Source organism: Lacerta agilis, chromosome 6, assembly GCF_009819535.1.
Source record: "Lacerta agilis isolate rLacAgi1 chromosome 6, rLacAgi1.pri, whole genome shotgun sequence".
NCBI lineage: Eukaryota > Metazoa > Chordata > Lepidosauria > Squamata > Lacertidae > Lacerta > Lacerta agilis.
This window is the reverse complement of record NC_046317.1, coordinates 84,567,868-84,586,598: the sequence shown is the minus strand read 5'-3', so window position 1 is coordinate 84,586,598 and position 18,731 is coordinate 84,567,868. Positions and strand designations below refer to the sequence as shown.

The 18,731-nt window shown below is 45.0% G+C and overlaps 1 protein-coding gene across 7 annotated transcripts in view; it reads right to left on the bottom strand.

Moving 5' to 3' along the window:
• The window catches only part of CDH4 (cadherin 4), a 763,202-nt gene that overhangs the window by 287,939 nt on the left and 456,532 nt on the right, over positions 1 to 18,731 (bottom strand). For 4 of the 7 annotated variants that reach the window (XM_033153668.1, XM_033153670.1, XM_033153666.1 and 1 more), the window contains one exon: positions 7,111 to 7,287. In XM_033153668.1, coding sequence (XP_033009559.1) covers positions 7,111 to 7,287 — 177 coding nt within the window. The remainder of the gene's footprint in view (positions 1 to 7,110; positions 7,288 to 18,731) is intronic. The other 3 variants (XM_033153667.1, XM_033153669.1, XM_033153671.1) reach the window with 1 other exon arrangement.

The window sequence follows — 18,731 nt, the reverse complement described above, 5'->3', positions numbered from 1 at the left end:
AGGATTGAAACTTCATTCAGGCGGAGCCTTGCTCAAATACTGACAAGCAGCTAATCAACTTCCCATAAAATGGAACTTTCTGTATTCACAATAGAAAGCCGGATGAAGGGGGGAAGGAGCCAAAAAAAGATTTGCCCATGAATTTCAAATTAGTTTGACCTATAAAAAAAATGGGAAACAGGATGCAGGCAGCTGCAGGGAAGGCAAATTCAAGCACACAGTAAAATGCTCTCTGTGTTTGTGCCTTGCTGTTGTTTATGAATGGAATACCTTGGATTCTCTGTTTTGGTTTGCTCAAGGTTCTCTTTTTTAAAATATTAAGTCCACTTCTCTACATTTCTACATAACTTGGCAAAAAAGTGAAATTAAGTCATTAGCAAAGATTCCTTAGCATTTCGGTGTGGCTTGCAACTTTTGCAGAGCAATTTCTCCTTCAATAATGCATTTTTATAGCCTCCCCCACCCATGAATATATACATTTTAACTAACATTTTACCCTAGCATATGAATTTTTGTACATATCACTTGGCTGGGAAATTGTGCTGCAAAATCTGGAGAAGTCCGAAGTTTGAAGAACGGTTGTGGCTTTAGTTCTTGGGTTGTTTCGCAAAGTGCAAATCAGGTAGGTTCACTTCTAAATGCAATTGAATCAGATTTCTCCTCCATCCCTAGTCATAACAGTTGAATCTCCTCTCTCTCTCTCTCTCTCTCCCTCTCTCTCTCTCATGCATACACTGATTTTATTGCATGTGAATGGCAAATGGAGGTTCAGAGAGATCGTCCCTGTCAGAAAAGACAGGTCAGTAGGAAGCAGCTATCTGTTTATTTTAATTCTCGCGGCAAGTTGCCGTAGCAACATGATATAAATGAAGAGAATAAATAAATGTAAAGAATAAACGGATAAATAAAATTACTGCATATGTGGAAAGCTCATTGAAGCTTTGGAGAGAGACACCTGGGCTACAGATGGTTTAACCTCCACGCAATGCCACAATCAATTCAAGGTTTCTGACGCCTGACAAAAAGGAGTATTCAAAACCAGATCAGAACTGTTCCCCTAGATCTTTCCGACAACAGAATACCCTGGGGTGATGATTATCACAAGGATCTGAAAAAGCACTGAATGATGGTCTCTGAAGACATACAATTTTGTCCCAAATGGTACATTAAAGAGAGTAGCACTTTATGGGTCAAACTACACTTGATGTCAGATAGTTCACAGTTCTTGCTCATGCTATTTTACTTCAAGTGAAAAGCTTCATTTTGAAACCTTTACGATAACGCTTTAGTCTCCTGTTAATTGTGTTGCTTGGAATGCACACTGACTTTCTTTTGTAATGTTTTGTTTGGGATTGTTTTATTTGCTGTTTAATGTAGGATCCTCAAGGATCTCTTTACGGGGAGCTGGCTTCAGGCACCAGACCAGTTGGCAGACCATGCTGTGTAGGAATCCCTTGCAAATGGCTGCAGTGCCTAGAGACAGGCAGTCAGGTTGCGTATCCACAGAAGTGACCAGAGGAAGAATGACCACTGGGAGGAGCACAGAGAGAAGAAACACCATGGTGCACCTGCAGCAGCAAAACTGGACATCTTCATCTGCCCAACCTAGCGGCGAAGCATCTTTTCATGTGAAGGTGGGGCGTGTGCTGCAAACCAGCCCAAGCCCTCGCACCAGCCCCGAGCTGCTTTCCCCCAAAACCAGAAGCTCTAAAAACAGCAAAACCGTATTTAAAATTCATGGGGGCAATTAATATTCCACAAATGGCTGGGTCAAACCTCAAAGGAAAGAGAAACATATTCAGTAGGGACCTAACATCATGATGCCTAATTTCAGCTGATGACCAATTCCAGAAGGCTGGAGCTGAAACACCAAAAGCCTGGTTTCTAGTAGCCCCTATGCATACCACCTCCGGGGCATGTGCAGGGCTGGATTTAGGTTTGATGAGGCCCTAAGCTACTGAAAGTAATGGGGCCCTTTATATGTCCAGGAACGGCTTAGGGAGCTGGGTATGTTTAGCCTGGAGAGGAGAAGGTTGAGGGGTGATGTGATAGCCATGTTCAAATATATAAAAGGATGTCATATAGAGGAGGGTGAAAGGTTGTTTTCTGCTGCTCCAGAGAAGCGGACACGGGGCAATGGATTCAAACTACAAGAAAGAAGATTCCACCTAAACATTAGGAAGAACTTCCTGACGGTGAGAGCTGTTCGACAGTGGAATTTGCTACCAAGGAGTGTGGTGGAGTCTCCTTCTTTGGAGGTCTTTAAGCGGAGGCTTGACAGCCATCTGTCAGGAATGCTTTGATGGTGTTTCCTGCTTGGCAGGGGGTTGGACTGGATGGCCCTTGTGGTCTCTTCCAACTCTATGATTCTATGATTCCAGCTGTCCTTTGTCAACAACAAATTGCTGCTGGTTTTTGTGTGTGTTGAATATATGCTATATGGTAATCTATGGACCTAAAATAGGTATCTAAAGCCATTTGCGCATGCTGCCATGCAACTAGTCCATGCAGAATGTAGGCACCCTATATATAGAAATGAGCAAATCGGAGATATTTTAGGGAGCAGGCTAGCAGGCGGCGCCCATTACTTACACCACAGGAGCCTACACAACACAAAACACTGTTGCTGTATGTAGGTTTTATTTTATTTGTTTTTTATCTTATATTTTGGAAATGTACATCCAGTTTTTCCCCTTTAATTTTTTTGGGGGGGCCCAAGGGAGTGGGGCCCTAAGCTATTGCTTGTTTAGCTTATACCTAAATCCAACACTGGGCGTGTGCTGCCCTCAGCAGTGCTCCATCTGTGGAGTGCAGTTGCTGGGCAGAGGTGGTCCCTTAGGTAACCTGGTTCAGGGCTGCTTATAGTATAATCAAACTGCCTGGTGTTGACCACATAGAGTTTGGCTTACCTCTCTCAACTTTAGTTATGTCTGTTTATGCCTCGCGCATGTAGAAATAGAATGTTTAAGACTTGGTAGCTGTGAGGGTCACAGTTTTAGTTACACAATAGAAAACATACTGGGAATTATTTTATGGGAAGAGGGGGTTAACTAAAGAATTACGCTCTACTGCAACCCAAGGATTATTCTCTGCTGCCACTTTTTGCAATGCCTCTGCGCACATGACACAGTCAGCCAATCATGGAATCCATACCTTACAGAATTAATTACTCAACTTAATTGCTTAATGACTGCTGGCAATTCTTAATTGTAGTTGGTTTCTTAACTCTCTGATGCAGGATAGCTTTCCGTGAGCATGATCAATCCCCGCAGAATGTTTACGAGTTCTGCGCTACACTAACCATGACAATTTCAACTTGTACTCCAGTCAGACTCTGAGTATGTGTCAGCTTCTCAAAATTTAAGTTTGGATACTGATAATTTAACTATTCAAACTGATCCCCCCCCAAAAAAGATGCTTCATCAGTATTCTTCAATCCACACTCCCATGTTATCATCACAATAGCCCTTTTGGGGAGATAGGATCCAGTGCTTAAAACAACAACACATTGGGGGGGGCAAATAGGGAGAACAATACGAGCTGTACCCCTCCACTATCACCATTCCCATCACCCTCTGCTCACGGAGGCTGCTTTTGTGAAGGAGGAGAATCCATGGAGGTTCCCTGTGTGCTTCACAACTCTGGCTTCCCAGGGTTCCAAATTCCCCAGAGAACCTCTGCACATCCAGGAAGCCCCTTACTTCACACAGGTGTGCTCCGTGACTTGAAGGAGATGGGAATGATGATAAAGGATGGCAGAGATAGAACACTCCTCTCCACATGGTCCTAATGCCCAAAGAGGCTTAGTGTCTTCTTGTCCCTGAACCATCAAAGATGGAAATGCAAATGTTAGCCATTCCAAAATGGAGGCACTGCCATTGCATAATCAGCTCCTGTTCAATTATTTCCCTGTTTTGTTTTGTTTTCCCATTGGTGAGCAGAGACTATTACTGTATCAAACTGGAATGCTTGGCAAGATCAGACACCAAACCTAGACAGAAAGTAGGAATCTGTCCAAGGTCTTCAGCCATGGGATTTTTCCTAGGAGCTTTCGTTGACCATTAGATTGCTGCAGTGCCTGCTAGGAAAGTGAAGCCTAGATTGCCCAGCCTTTTCATCTTCTACATGTGGCTTAAGTGAGCTGCCAGGACACTTGTCAGGTACTGACGATTGCATGGTCTTCCTCCCTCCCTACAGGTGGTTTGTGTGATGGAAGGGTGAGAAGACCAGGTTCCAGGATTGCAGGAAACTTGGGTAAAGTGTCCTTTGGTGGGAACCCTCCTCTGGCAGTGGACCAAAGCAGAAGAGCCATGGTGGTAGAGCTCCAAGCAGCACTGGCTAATGCTGTGCAGAAGCTTTGGGGGGGGGGGTTTGTTTCATTTTTACCATTCAATAGGATTGGAGTTGGGGGCGAAGCAAACATGCCTCCAAAATGGGTGGCTAGAACATGGCAGAAGGGAGGTAGACGAGGTGTCATTTATCCTATCACCCTTATGAGGTGACCTGGTCTTTCCTTCTTCCCAGTGCATTCCTTTAGGACATTCACAGTGCCTCTTTGCAAATGGGCTTCCAGCCTGGGAGCGCATCCTGGAATGACCACATCGCCATGTGATCTTTTGTCCCAGTGGCTCTCCAGGGGGCATGGGGGAAGGCAGAAAGAAGGCTGCGTGAGTCGGCCTCTAGCACTCAAGACACCCCAGTTATATTTCATGTGTCATCCAGGAAATGCAGTGGGTTAAGGAGAGTATACATTTTCAGATGTAATTTATGTTATCAAGACTGCGCGTACCTCGGAGGGATTTAACAAACCACTTTTCGCTTCCGAGTGTCATGTGCTTAGTGAGGCAATGGCTAATCAGTATGGAGCAGGTAATGACAGCATTCATTTTAATCTTGGAAAGGACTCGGGAAGTATTGTTTCCTGACAAGGCATGCAAATGATGCACCCTCATTTTCTCCAATTATTTTCTAAAATTTCTTGCAATTACATTGCAATTTTCTTCCAGAGCACAACTTGACAAAATGTTTGCCGGTGGCTTTTACTTCTTCTTTCATTTGTTTTACACAATATTTGTTTTGGGTTCCCCCCCCCCTTCCAAAATAGAAAGCGTGGTGGATGCAAAATACATGGCGTGCATTTCTGTTTTGCTTTGGCTATTGACAGTAAACATATCCATATGTGCTCTGCGTCATTCAAACTTCTCTGTGCCATCTTCTTGTAAGTGAACTGGACTATAACTTAAAAGTCTCTGCTTGTAGCCTGTCATTTCCAAGCACACCATTAGTGATGCTGATGTCATGGAATGATCACAAACTTTCTAACTTGCTGTAGGGGGTAATGGCCAGTTACAGAGTTTTGACAACTGTGCACCTAGTGGGAAGTTTGTTGGGAAGAGCCATCAAATAGGGCCAATTAACAAGGGTGAGTATTGCTATGAGTGCCAGCTGGCAATTGCCTCTCTGGGAACCGAAGGAGCTAAGTAAAAGAGGAGCAGCCGGCAATGAAAGGCCAAAAGCTTTGGGAGAAACCTGAGGCCTGAGGTTGAGTGTGGCCCTCCCTAGCCACACACTCCTCTTCCCAGGCAACACCCCTCTCTGCACCACTTTGTATCCTTCTTGAGCATTTGCTCCTCACCTGGAATGAGTCCTTGAGCTGCAGTGCAGCCTATAAGCACAGCTAAGCACAATCAACTGACACAAATGCAGATGGGCGGGGTACAAATAATAAAATTATTATTATTTATTATATTGCTTTCCATTTCAGCCGCACATTCCCTCCTTCTGTTTTTTTCCCCCTACTGCGCTGGCTGTTGAACTCTAAGTGCCTAGATGGAGGGACCTGTCTCCTTGTACTGTGTAAAATGCCATGTGCACCGGCGGCACTGTATAAAAAACAATTAAAACATCAAAAATAAAAGTGGGTGGGTAGTATGCAAGTAAGAAAAAGAGGTGTCCATGCTGGGATTTGGTTTAGGAGCATGTAAGGTGATAACAGAGGCAATCATGCCTCTAAGCATGTGCAGAGTGTGTCCCCCCCCACCCCATGTAACCACTAGCCTTGGATCAGAGTGCAGAACTTCAGTTGAATGGCTACAGCTTCCCTGGGGTAACAGAGCATTACAGATTCATTGCAACTGTGCTTTGATAAGTATTCCTGTTACTGTACCATTGTTCTTGATACGTGCTCTGCTTAGGGTGTCTCTATGTGGAGAAGCAGCATACAAATGCAAAGAATGGTAATAATACGATGGTACTTTCAGCTCCAAGCATCTACAAAAAATATGGTGCACCACTTGGAATTGCAAACAGCCTATCGCCAAAACAGAGCCAGCCATCTCCAGACTCACGACAAAACTACATATTACTTTAAACGTCTCGCTGTGCCTTTAAGTGCAGGTCTGTATGCTGTCACACAAATTGCCAGCCTGGTGGATCAGGACCCTGACATGGGGGTAAAGGGGCTTTAACTGCTGGCCCATTTGCTACGGTCCTGATCTGGATCACTGCAAGGTGTGTGTGGGGAGAACTAAAGACCCCCTCCCTCATCCTCTTGCTAGTGTCCCAATCTGGATCACCCCTCCTGAAGCAGCAATGGAAGGGGAACCTCAGGCCAGGGGGATAAATGTGGCCCTCCATGTCTCGTTATCTGGCCCACGGGACACTCCTACATCAAAAAAGCACTAGTGCTGCTTTACATCCTTGTTGAGTTCCCCTCTTCCAGGCTGGCGTGCATCCTTCAACTTTGATTATGCATTTCACTTGCCCATATGGAGGAAACTAGCCCACTATACAAAGGTAAAATTCACACTCATTGCTCCACCAACTTTTGCCTCTAGCCCTGCCCAGCCTTGCCATGTGGCCCTTGGAAGGCTGCCTAGAATGGAACGTGGCCCTTGAGCTGGAAATAAGTTCCCCATCCCTGTGTTAAAAAACAAAACCCACTTAAAGGCACAGGTATACTGCTAAAGTCACACTGAGTTTGGCCTTCAGCGTTGGAGAAATGAGCTTCCTCTCTGAAAACGACACCTCAAACAAGCTTTGGGAAATGTGCAGGGTGCCATCGGACCGACAATCAATCATGGGCATCCATTATTCAGCCGTCCCACTCACCCTAACCAGCTGCTGTGGGAAGGGTCCTCTCGAATTCTCTGGCACGTTGATCGGCGGGATGACCCAGTCTCGCTTCTGCCGCCTCAGCCCATGAGAATTCTGCTGATGGCGCCAGGGTAGGAGAGTGTCGCTCGGCTGCTGCAGGAGGTCTGCTGACGTGTTCTTCTTTCCTTTCTGCTGATTTGGAAGGGGGGGAGGAAAACAGGTATTGTTTTGATTTTGCTTAGTTTCATTTACAAAGAAAGGAAGACAAAGCAACAATGCAATGAAAATCAACTCCTCGGGACCATGTTGAGGCTCATTCGGGTTGAGAAATAACTGGAGTGTGTGTGTGTGTGTGTGTGTGTTATTACAATGAAGCAAACATTTCTGCATTACAAAAGCGAGCGGCACTCCTATTGACAACTTCATTTTTCCACACGTATGGAGCTGTCATTAGACAATCAAGCCTTCTTCCACGACGGATTGTCTTCATTATGCCAACTGCAGGAAGCTTTATCAGCCCCTTGGAGGATAAAATCTGCAGATTCCTAATAAATATAATAAATCACAGGGATGAAATGAAACAAGCTGAAAACACCCCTGGCGTTACCAGTGGTAGGTCTGGGTCCATTACGCAGTATTAAGCTCCTTGCTAGCCTGGAATTTTAAAGCACTGCTGACTTATTTGCAGTCATCATGGAATGGGATTCAGGCAGGTCTGAATGCTGTCTAAAGAGATCCATCATCTGGTGGACACAAGGTAGGAAGGAAGGAAGGTCCAAAAGAAGATTGGTATGTCTTGGAGGTCCACTTCAAACTATTACAGGTAGGTAGCTGTGTTGGTCTGCCATAGTAAAAAAAAAATAAAAAATTAAAAAAAAATCCTTCCAGTAGCACCTTAGAGACCAACCAAGTTTGTTCTTGGTATGAGAACAAACTTAGTTGGTCTCTAAGGTGCTACTGGAAGGATTTTTTTCCCACTTCAAACTATATTTACTTCCACATGGATCTCTCCAAATGATGACTGTAAAAACTGTGATTGGTATGATTATGTGTGTGGTCTTTGATCAGTAGTTCTGGTCCATAAACTGGGAACCCCATGTATTTAAGTTGGCACCTAGCCTACTAAGCACCATGGGACCATGTGTGCCAAAGGCTCAGCATCCTCTTGAAGTGGAGAAATGAATATAAATGTGCAACATTAGCCCTTGTGATTGGTAGTATATTTATTATTATTATTATTATTATTATTATTATTATTATTATTGACATGACTTTGGCTTATGTACCAGATGCAGCTAAATACCAAACCAAAGAGTATCAGGCCTCCCAGAATGATGCAGGCAGAATCAGGGGGTGGAATGTCAACAGGGAAAAAGGTGAGGGAAGGCACTTGTGAAGCACCACCCAGCATAATTGCACTCTCCACTCACCAGCTCAACCCCAATTAAATTTTCCCACTCCCCATTGATACAGGGCCACATCTAGGTCAAGGGGAGGTTCTGGGATGGCCTGATCAACAGGACAGTGGCTTCTGTCTGCTTGTTCTGTTCTGGTATCACAGAGAAGTCCACAGAGGAAGAGAGCAAGGGTTGTTGCCTGCTGCAGGACCAAGGAGAGCTCCTAGTGTGCAACTTGCTCCATAAGCATTGGAAATGAATTGAGTCCTTATGAGCGTCTGACTCCTGTTCACATCTTCTAGGCTCCTCCTCATTTTAGAGAACCAGGGTGCCTTAAGGGGCAGGCCAAAGTTCAGGGGAAAGCCCAGTCTTCATGAATTCCCCCCTCCCCCATGAACTCAAATTCTCTCTACCACGCAGTCATGCCCTTCTAATTCTCCTCTCAGTTACAGGTGGGTAGCCGTGTTGGTCTGCCATAGTCAAAATAAAATAAAATAAAATAAATCCTTCCAGTAGCACCTTAGAGACCAACTAAGTTAGTTATTGGTATGAGCTTTTGTGTGCATGCAGTGTGCATGCAGTGTGCATGCACACGAAAGCTCATACCAATAACTAACTTAGTTGGCCTCTAAGGTGCTACTGGAAGGAATTTTTATTTTATTTTAATTTAATTCTGCTCTCAGTTTATGTTTCGGGAAAACAAAATGTAGATTTAGATGCTGTTCGTGTTTTCTTCTAGGTTGTGTGATTTTGCATTTGCCATCCTGATTTAAGCAAAACCTGTGGCCATACAACCCATATGGCTTAACTGGGCTTCTTTCTTTAAGGAGAGTCAAGGCTTCAAGCTTACTTGGGAACTAGGATGGGGAAGAGGGGCGTTGGCTCTGAAGTCCTGGGAAACCAAATCAGAATCATTCCTCCCACAGCTGTTTCTTGGTGCTGATAATACCAAGGTTGCAGATTCGATCCCTGTATGGGACAGCTTCATATTCCTGCATTGAAGGGGGTTGAACTAGATGATCCTCAGGGTCCCTTCCAAGTCTACAATTCTATGATTCTATTAAAGGAAGTTACCATGGTTCCCACATCAAATATATGGATTGAGTCCAAGTGAAAATCATTTGTTGAATATCACCCAGGGGTGTTACAGCTGTACTTTCAATACAAATCTCATATTTATAAACCAAATGTGCTAGTTATCAGACCACAACTTCTGTTAAGGGAAGAACTACAGGCTAAAAAAATCAAGCATGTGTCTTACATGCAGAAGGTTCCAGGTTCACTACCTGATATCTCCAGGTAAACTAGCACTGGGATGGGGAAACTGTGGTCCCTGCCTGTTATCAGATTACAGCTCCCATCACTTCCAAACAGCATGGCCAGTAGTCAGGGATGATGGGAGTTGCACTCCAGCAATTTGGGGAGGGGGTGTTTCCCATGTCTGATGTAGCAGATCATGTGAAAGACCTGTCTGAGAGCTTGAAGAGCCACTCTAAGTCAGGACCAACAATGTTGGGTTTGATGGGCATATAAGTCTGAAATGGTATCAGGCAGCTTCCTACTACAGCCCTCCTAGTAATTTGGCAACAGATTTACAACACAGGTGCTAAATGCTTTCCGAATCTTAAGAGTACAAAGTCTTGCTTGTGTGTGCTTATCTCCTTCCTCTTACATTTTGAGCTTTTCTAGCACCCGTGCTTAATCCTCTTCTTGAATATGCTCATTAATAAGTGGCACCATGAAATGTAAAAGGGCACCCAGAAGCTCGACATACATTTATGCATCCACGAGACCTAAACACAATCCACATTTGCTCCATGGAACGGACCCCTTTTAAAAATCAGTTTGCAATTCCCAGCTGGGGGATCTTGAGAGAGCAGAAGCTTAGGTCAGTTTTGATAATTGGCATGCAAGAGTGAGAGACAAATTACGAAGGGACGGTAAAATAATTTGTGCTCTGGCAAGTTTACACCAGGGAATGCATGTGGGCTAAAGAGAGACTTGAGAATTAACATGACTCCCAAAGCCCTCTGGATGCAGAAATAATTAGTATCGGCTCAGCAAGACCATCCTGGTCCTTTCATTCTTTCAGAAATATTTGATGGCAAGTGAGCGGAACATGACTCTTTGTCACTTGTAATGAGGTTTTCTGACATTAGCATAGATTGCCAACCAGACTTTGAGGTTGACTGTGTGCACTGAAGCTAAGGGGCCAATTTGGACATTTTCAAAAGGGTCTCCCCTCCTCGCCCACTGGCTTGGTCTTCTCCATCACCATACAAAGATGAAAAAAGTGTGATATCACACTGTTTTCCATCACACTTCAAGTTTACAGCTCCAAGTAGGGAGGGGAGAACTTAGTGGGATGCTAGAAGCCTATTGTGCTTTTTCTAAAAATGAAATAAATAGAACTAAATAATTTCCTTGCAAGGGGAGCTGGCTTACTTATATGTATTGATCAGATGTTTCTCGTTGCCGAGATATATTGGGCTGAAAATGCACCACAGGACCAAAGGGAAATATCCTTCAACTATGCTCTTTCCAAGCCCAAAGGACATTGGGATGTGCTGCTTGCAAGATTTCTCATCACACTAGGCAATATCAACCCCAAAGTTTACACTGGCAGTGGGTAAATACAAGTGTCTCTCTGCTTCCAACCTAGATCAGGTGTTGAAATTCCATTCTACCGTATGCTGCAGACATGGGGCTTTTATATGTGCCATGTGTCTGCCACACACCAGCACACAGACTGCTGGGAACTTCTGTTGTGTATAGCTATTGTTTTTCTCACTGTCTCTTTGTGAAGGCGAAGGAAAGACACCATGATTTATCTGTCCTGAATTATGCTGAATAAACTGCTGTAAATATGCACATCCCACCCCCAAGCAACTGTGCTTCTGAATAAGCTGAAATTCTCCCATTTACCAGGGACAGCCTCTATTTTCAATCCTTGTCCTTGATTTGCTTCTTAGGGGTATGTTGCGGGTATCAAGGTGTTTTGTTTCATTTTTAAAGTTACAGATTATACATCTGCCAAGTGTCCCTTGCATATTTCACAGGTACCATCTCTTTTGTCAGATTAAACATCCCACTAAACATTATTATTATTTTTGTAAATAATACTTATGGTGAGCTTGGCCAACATATTTGCTGCAGAAGTCAGCACAACAGAGATGGGGTCCCTCGCGAATACAACTCCCAGCATCCCTGCTCATGCTGCTCGGGACTGATGGGAAGTGCAGTCAAACAATACCTAGAGGGTTGCAGATTCCTCATCCCTGCAATAGAGGATAGGGTATCATAGAGGAAATGAAAGGCATTGCAGAGCAGGTGGAAAAGTCAAGGAGGGCGCAGGCAATGATCTTTCATGCAGGGATTCAAAGCACGCAGACAGCATACATTATACACATAGATACCCGTCTGCAGATGTTGGAAGTTGAATACAGATATTGGGAGCAGTGCCATAGGGTCAGAGGGGAATACAAAGTCCTTGATATGTTAATATCTTCTATGCAGGCTCTATATACTACAGCATCCATGATAACATCATATGTTCTATGGATGAAAAGCAATCACAGGGTTTTTTTCTTTTCTGTTTCTTTCCATGGTTTCAGAATTATGAAACATGCAAAATGGCAATTGCACCAGCGCATCCCCGACATAATTCACCCTACCTAAGCAATACTTAGAAATATTTCTGATAATGAAAAAAAGAAAAAAGAATATGAGCAGCGTATGCCAAACCACAGTGACATATTTAATTATAGATAACATAGATCAAATCTCCCCAACGGCATGCAACTCAGATCCATCCCAAAAGAGACTAAAGTTGAGTTGCATCACTTTCAATCAATACATTCTGGGTTTGAATGAAAGACTCCATTTATCAATGAATTGTTATGTTCCAGATTTGTGAGTTCAATTTCAAAAACCAGTGATGGGGTTATCTTCTTCCCTTTAAAAAGAAGAAGACATGAGTGGCCATTTCCACATTATCAGGTAGCACTGTGCCCTTTAAAAATCCTAGTAAGATAACCAGTGTGTCAAATGGCATATCACTGCCTCTAATTTTTTAAATTTCTGTCATCAGCTTCTAGGTAGCTCTATTCCTTTCCCTGGTTTAGGGACATGGTTTTTGGATCCAAGCTGTTTCCCAATCCTTCACCAGCATGTGGGATGTGTTACATCAGTACAGTCAATTACAACATGCTTTACTTCCTAGAGTGGACAGAGACAGGGGGATGTGTAACTTCCTGTTCCTGCTCTACGTGACTCAGCAGATGAGTGTGACTCTATAAAAGCAGAGTCACGCAGCCCTTTTGTCTCAGTTCTATTCAACTCTCAGTTAAGTCTCATCCATTTTGTTGTCTGCTGGCTCTCAGCCAGCAGCACTTGGGCCCATCCTCACAAAGGATGGAAGCTATGTTATAAGTTTGTAACCTGAAGCTTAAAGCCTGCCTTCTGGGATGTGTACTGTGAACAACTTGTGAGTCAACTTATCGTTATACTTTTAAAGACAGACTTGTGAGTCTTTGTTGTATTATAAGAGGGATAAAAGGGAACTGTGATGGCCTGGGAGTCAGACTCAGATGCTGAACCTGAGGGATCCCAGCCTGCACAGGATTCCCCGCCTCCAGAACCAGCTGACCCGGGGCCAGGGCTTGAGCCTGAAGGATCCCCACCTGTGCTGGATCCCCAGGTGCAGGCATCAGCAGAGTCTGCTCTGGTTCCTGATGGGAGGGAGGACCCATTGCCTGCAGGTGCTCCACTCCCAGCCTCTTCAGAGGAAGCTGAGGCAGCCCCTGGGTCCAGTAACCCACCAGCCTCTCCTGAGCTGCAGAGGCTCAGGACAGAGAGGCGAAGAGAGCTAAGTGCCTACAGGAGGAGTGCTCGCCTCCAGGACCGGAGGAGAGGCGAGTCTCCGGAGGATCGGGGCCGCCCTAAGCCTAGGGCCAGACAAAAGCCAGCCAGACCCTGCCCAAGTTGCGTGAGCAACTTAGTTGCAAGCGTATGCTCAACCTGCAACCTCATGCCTGCACCTGCCTTGGACCTTGACCTGCTCCCTGCCTCGCTCCGGACTGACCTCCTTTGGACCCCTAGACCCAGGACTGGACTTGGACCTCGCTTCACGGACAAACCCCTGGGGCCAGCACAGGAACACCAGGAATAATCCATCTGGGGAAGTTAGATTGGATTAGTCATCTTGTAAAGATTCAAACGAATCTACCATCAACTGGCTTCCATGAATATAGAGGGGATTTGCTCTGCTACTTCGCTCACTAGCATGAGTGAAGGAAGGATAACACTTAACAAATATTTCCTTACCTATTATCCTAAACGCCCTCACACAAACTGTCATTGACACCACTATCTAGCCCCACAGACATTGAAGCTCTGGTGTCAGTTGTGCCAGAGTATTTGAGGTTTCTGTGGTGGTGAGGTGAGGAAATCCACTGCACCGTCTCCAATGTCAGAGAGGGAGCTCTGGAAATGGCCAAAGCCCCCGGCCCTGATGGCATTCTCCCCGAAATGTTAAAAACTCAGGCGGATTGGTGGGCTCCTTTCCTAGCCACCCTTTTTACCCGTATAGATGATACTGGCCGCATCCCCAATCCCTTGTCTATATGGGTAAATCATCTCGCTTGCGCTCTGGTGCATTTATCCAGTGTAAGAAATAATAATACAAAAAAGTACAGAGACTACATGAGAACAAACATGAATCACAAACCTTCCCTTTCAACAAAGCCTCCTTGTCTCCACCCCCAATATCTTCATGTCAAACCAAAACAATAACTCTCTTTCATCTTCATTTGTTGACAATGTGTTCTCATAGCATTAATTTCTCCCATAGTGTTTAAATAAGTTATGCATGTTCTCTGGTGTTCAAAAGCTAAGTAAACTGTGTGAACAAAACTGGTGGTGGAGCTGAGTACCAGATCCGTTCACTTTTCTGTAAAAAGAACAACAGGCTATGAAAGCAACAGGAGAAAAAAGAGCATTATACGCACATATGGAAATTTCCTTTTTCTTTTTCTGCAGGATCCTGCAGTTGTGGATTAGATGATGCTTCTCCATGATCTGGACCATATATATATATATATATATATATATATATATATATATATATATATATATTGAGGGCCTCCAGAAGCCCATGCAAATTCACAATATTTGGATGTGGCCCAAGTCAGGGGTCACCAACCTGGTGCCCTTAGGTGACAGAATGCCCACCATTACGCCCTATGCAAGGTGCGGCTCAGATCAACATGTATCAGAATTTGCAAAGATTGCTCAGACATCCATACATATACATTTCACAGCAGGATGCACACACCACAAAATACAAGTGGGTCTGCACTGTGAGCACTACAAATCCCATAGTGAAGCACATCCTAAGTCTGAAAAAATGGTGCATATGCCTGTATGGAACCACATAATTTTGACATGGCCTCACTGGGAATACCTGGCTCTTAGGGAACTTTTTGGGCAATCCATCCTACTCTTTTATCCAAACCAACGTCAGTAGAGCAAGTCCCTGTTCAATCCCTAGGCTACGGGATTCATTTAAATCCCCAGCTTCACATCTCGGTGCCTCTGGTTCTCAGCTGCTTCCTGGCCAACACCTGACTTGACATCGCAGGTGCACAATCACAGGCTTGATGACCCCTTGTCTATGGGCCTCGGCATTGGCAGACAGAGGCTAGGACAGAACCGCATTTTTCTCCGAGATAAAGGCTAAAGTGATCTATTTAACAGTTGCCGCTACCTCGGAGAGCAATGCAGAAAGACTCCAAAAGCCCCTGCCTCCTCATTTGGCTGAGAGCAGAACCAGTGAGTGTGAAACAATACCAGCTTTCACCTTACGCTACAGTTAGCAGTAACCAGTCCAGCCAGCTGGCAGTTCTCCCCTTCCAGCCAACCTGCTTTTGTTATTAGTCAGCCCCTGGCTAGAGAGACATCTGGACATTATTACCCAGCCAAGCGTGGACCACCAGTCCATTTACATAATACATGATCAGATTTTGTGTACCAGCTTAACGGCGCCTTTGGGATTGCTGTAGCTTTTTGGGGGGGACAGAACAAGCCACCATTGTGAACCTAAGTGATGGGGTGTCTTAATGCATCCATTGAAGGCTATTCATTTTATAGGTATAAGGAAATATTATATGTTCTGCATGGCGATGCACTGCTTTGACTCCATGAAGAAATTAGGAACGGAAGAAGGTTTTTCTTAAATAAATAAAAAATACCACCCCCCAAAAAAACCACCACTGTGTTATTCCTGACATTTTTGTTTCCCTGCCATTAAGCTTTACTCTTTTCAGTTCCTCTTCATACGTGTTTATTTGTCACATTTGTTAGCAACCTTTCAGCAATATGTTCTCATCGCAGCTTTCAATTAAAAGAAGAAGAAAAAACCAGCACCAGACTTAACAACTGAAGGAATAAAAAACACAAGGGGGAAACATCCACCCCAGCAACATCCGCCAATAAAAAAAGAACAGTCAAACTATAGAACAACAATTAAAACGAACTGTATGAGATGCTGTGTAACATATGAAGTCTTTGCTTGGCAACAAAAGACGTCAAAGTAGAGGCCAGGAAAGCATTACTGTGGAGGGCATCCCAAAAATAGGGTAACAGACATATGCACACACAATTATGTTTTGGAAAGTGGTTTGTCCTTCTGCCTGCTGGCCTGCCCATCTGTTCTCCATGGGTTTGGCCGCCCTTCGAGATATCATCACCAAACTTGGCACAAGGTGTTGCTGAACTGGGGGCACAGGTCACTGTCAATGTTTGGATGCTGAGCGCCATTTTGAACCAAGATGGCAGACTCAACAGTGACTTTGGGGTGACATTGTTGGCATAGGTTTGGATGCCTCTCAAGACACAGTTGCCAAATTTGGTGTGACAGTTCATGGATGTTTGGATGATTGGTGTCATTTTGATTCAAGATGGAAGATAGTGGACCAAACCATGATTTTTACCTCTCTTTGGCCAATTTTTTTTAGCATAGGTTTGGCCACCTGTTGAGATATTGTCGCCAAACTCTGCATGAAGGTTCCCTCAGTGCGGGGAGATCACCTTCACTGATGTTTTCATGCTGGGTGCCATTTTGAATCAAGATGGCAGATCAAAACATGGCTTTGGCATGACTTCACCTGATTTTTGGCATGATGGGTCCAAACTCAACAACTGCAGTATCCATTATTACTATTTATTCCACATATTCCAGGGCAGCACAGGGCGCTCCCTATTGGTGTGTGTGTGTGTGTGTGTGTGTGTGTGTGTGTGTGTGATGGGATTAAAGGCAGCTTACAAATAAAGACGAGAGTTACTAAAAGCATAGAAAAAAACAATAATTTTAAAAAATCATGTAAACATTAATAGAAACGAAACCATATACATATATAAAATCTGCTTAAAACATACCAATAGTTACAATAAAAAAGCACAGCACCAGCCCTTTCATGAAAAGCAGTCAGTTCCCAAAAGCCTGTTGGAAGAAGAAGTTCTTCACTTGCAGGTGGAAGGACAAAAAAGAGGGAGAGAGACTAGCTCCTCCAGGGAGAGAGTTCCAAAGTCTGGGAGCAGCCACTAGGAAGGTGTCAGGGAACTGCCCTCGGCAGGGCGGGAGGTCTTGTCGATGTACCGAGACACCTCCTCAGTAGTGAAACCTCTTCCAGCGGGAAAAGCGGCACCTCCTCCAGTGGGGGGGGGGGGGCAAGCTGGGAACAGCCAGGCGAGGCAAGAGCTTGGAGATGCTGCTGAGAGCCCCAGCACACCTCATGAGTTTCGCTCTGAGGGGAGCATGCCACTTCCGTCGCTCCAGTTGTACAGAGGGGTCAAAAGGAGACCGGGGAGGTGGCACTTTGGGGTGCCTAAATTCTTATGTTGGGGTCACAGCCGGAAACCGGCACTCCCGGATTCTGCAAGTGACTAGGACGGTCATGTTTTCACATTCTCTGCACTGTAAATAGTCTGCACCAATAAACTGTTAAAAGACAGTTGAGACTCATGCCTGGTTACTCGTGAGCAACCACAACACAGATCTGACAGCAGGCCCTCTCCTGCATCTCCACCGAGTGTGACTGTGAGGGTGTCGGGACTGAGAAAAAGACCTCCTCTGAAGATGTCAAAACCCATGCACGTTTGTATGAGGGAAAGCCATTCCACTTCTGAGTGGGATGGTGTTGCGGTCAGACCATGTGGCCTCCACACACAGCGGACACTGGGGAAGTCCCACGTCATGGCCCCTGGCCAGCCAATCTGGTTGTCCGGGGGTGTGGCTCACTCCTTTTAAACCACAGTGTGGCAAGGGGATCTCCCTCTTGTTCTGGCTCCTGTGGATCTCCTGCCCTCCCACCTGCTTTTCATGCATTCATCATATTAGGCTTGCTATGGACCTCGGTTGGTCGCCTGTTGAAGGGGCCTGGCAGGATTTTTTTCCACCTGGCAAACTGGCACTGGCCATTTGGTTTTTCGCCTACCTCATAGCAATCATCACAACTTTGTAAGGTTTGGCAGTTAGGCATTGGTAAAACCTTGTTCGGGGGATGGAAGTTGTGGCCATCACCTGCCCCTCCATATTCTGTATTCTGTTAAAGTAATCTGAGGGGTGTGGTCTCTGCCCAAAGCCCAGACGGGGGCTAGGGCCATGGCACGACCCCTATCAGTGACCCTGGGGGGGGGGGGGTCCTAGTTGATGTGCATCAGCAGGGCTCCCCCTACTGGTGGTTAACCCTTGTGAGACTTCCTGCAGGCAGGCAGGAGTCAGATATGATCAGTTCAATTCCATTGCCTAAGCCAATACAACTCACATTCTGTAACTAATAAAGTTGTGGCATAAATTTTGCCCATTAACCTAATTATGGTGTCCACGTGTTATTATTCAACATAAAGGGGTGGGATCCAGGGTCTTGACACGCAATATGGTCTTTTAGATAGCTTTGACCTAAGCCATGTACAGCTTTATAGGTCATAATCAGCACCTTGAATTATGCCCAGAAACAGACTGGTAGCCAGTGGAGCAGTTCTAACAGGGACATTATCACAGTTCCAGAACACATCCCAAGCATGCCAAAATGTGCTCAAGGAGGCTGAAGAGCAAGACTGGCGAGGACTATGGGTTGAGGAAAAGGGGTGTGGGTTACTATCTTTTGGGCCAGACCAAGAGGATCGTATTCAACACACGAAACTGAGGTCACCAGACCCTGCACCAAGTTCATGGTGGTG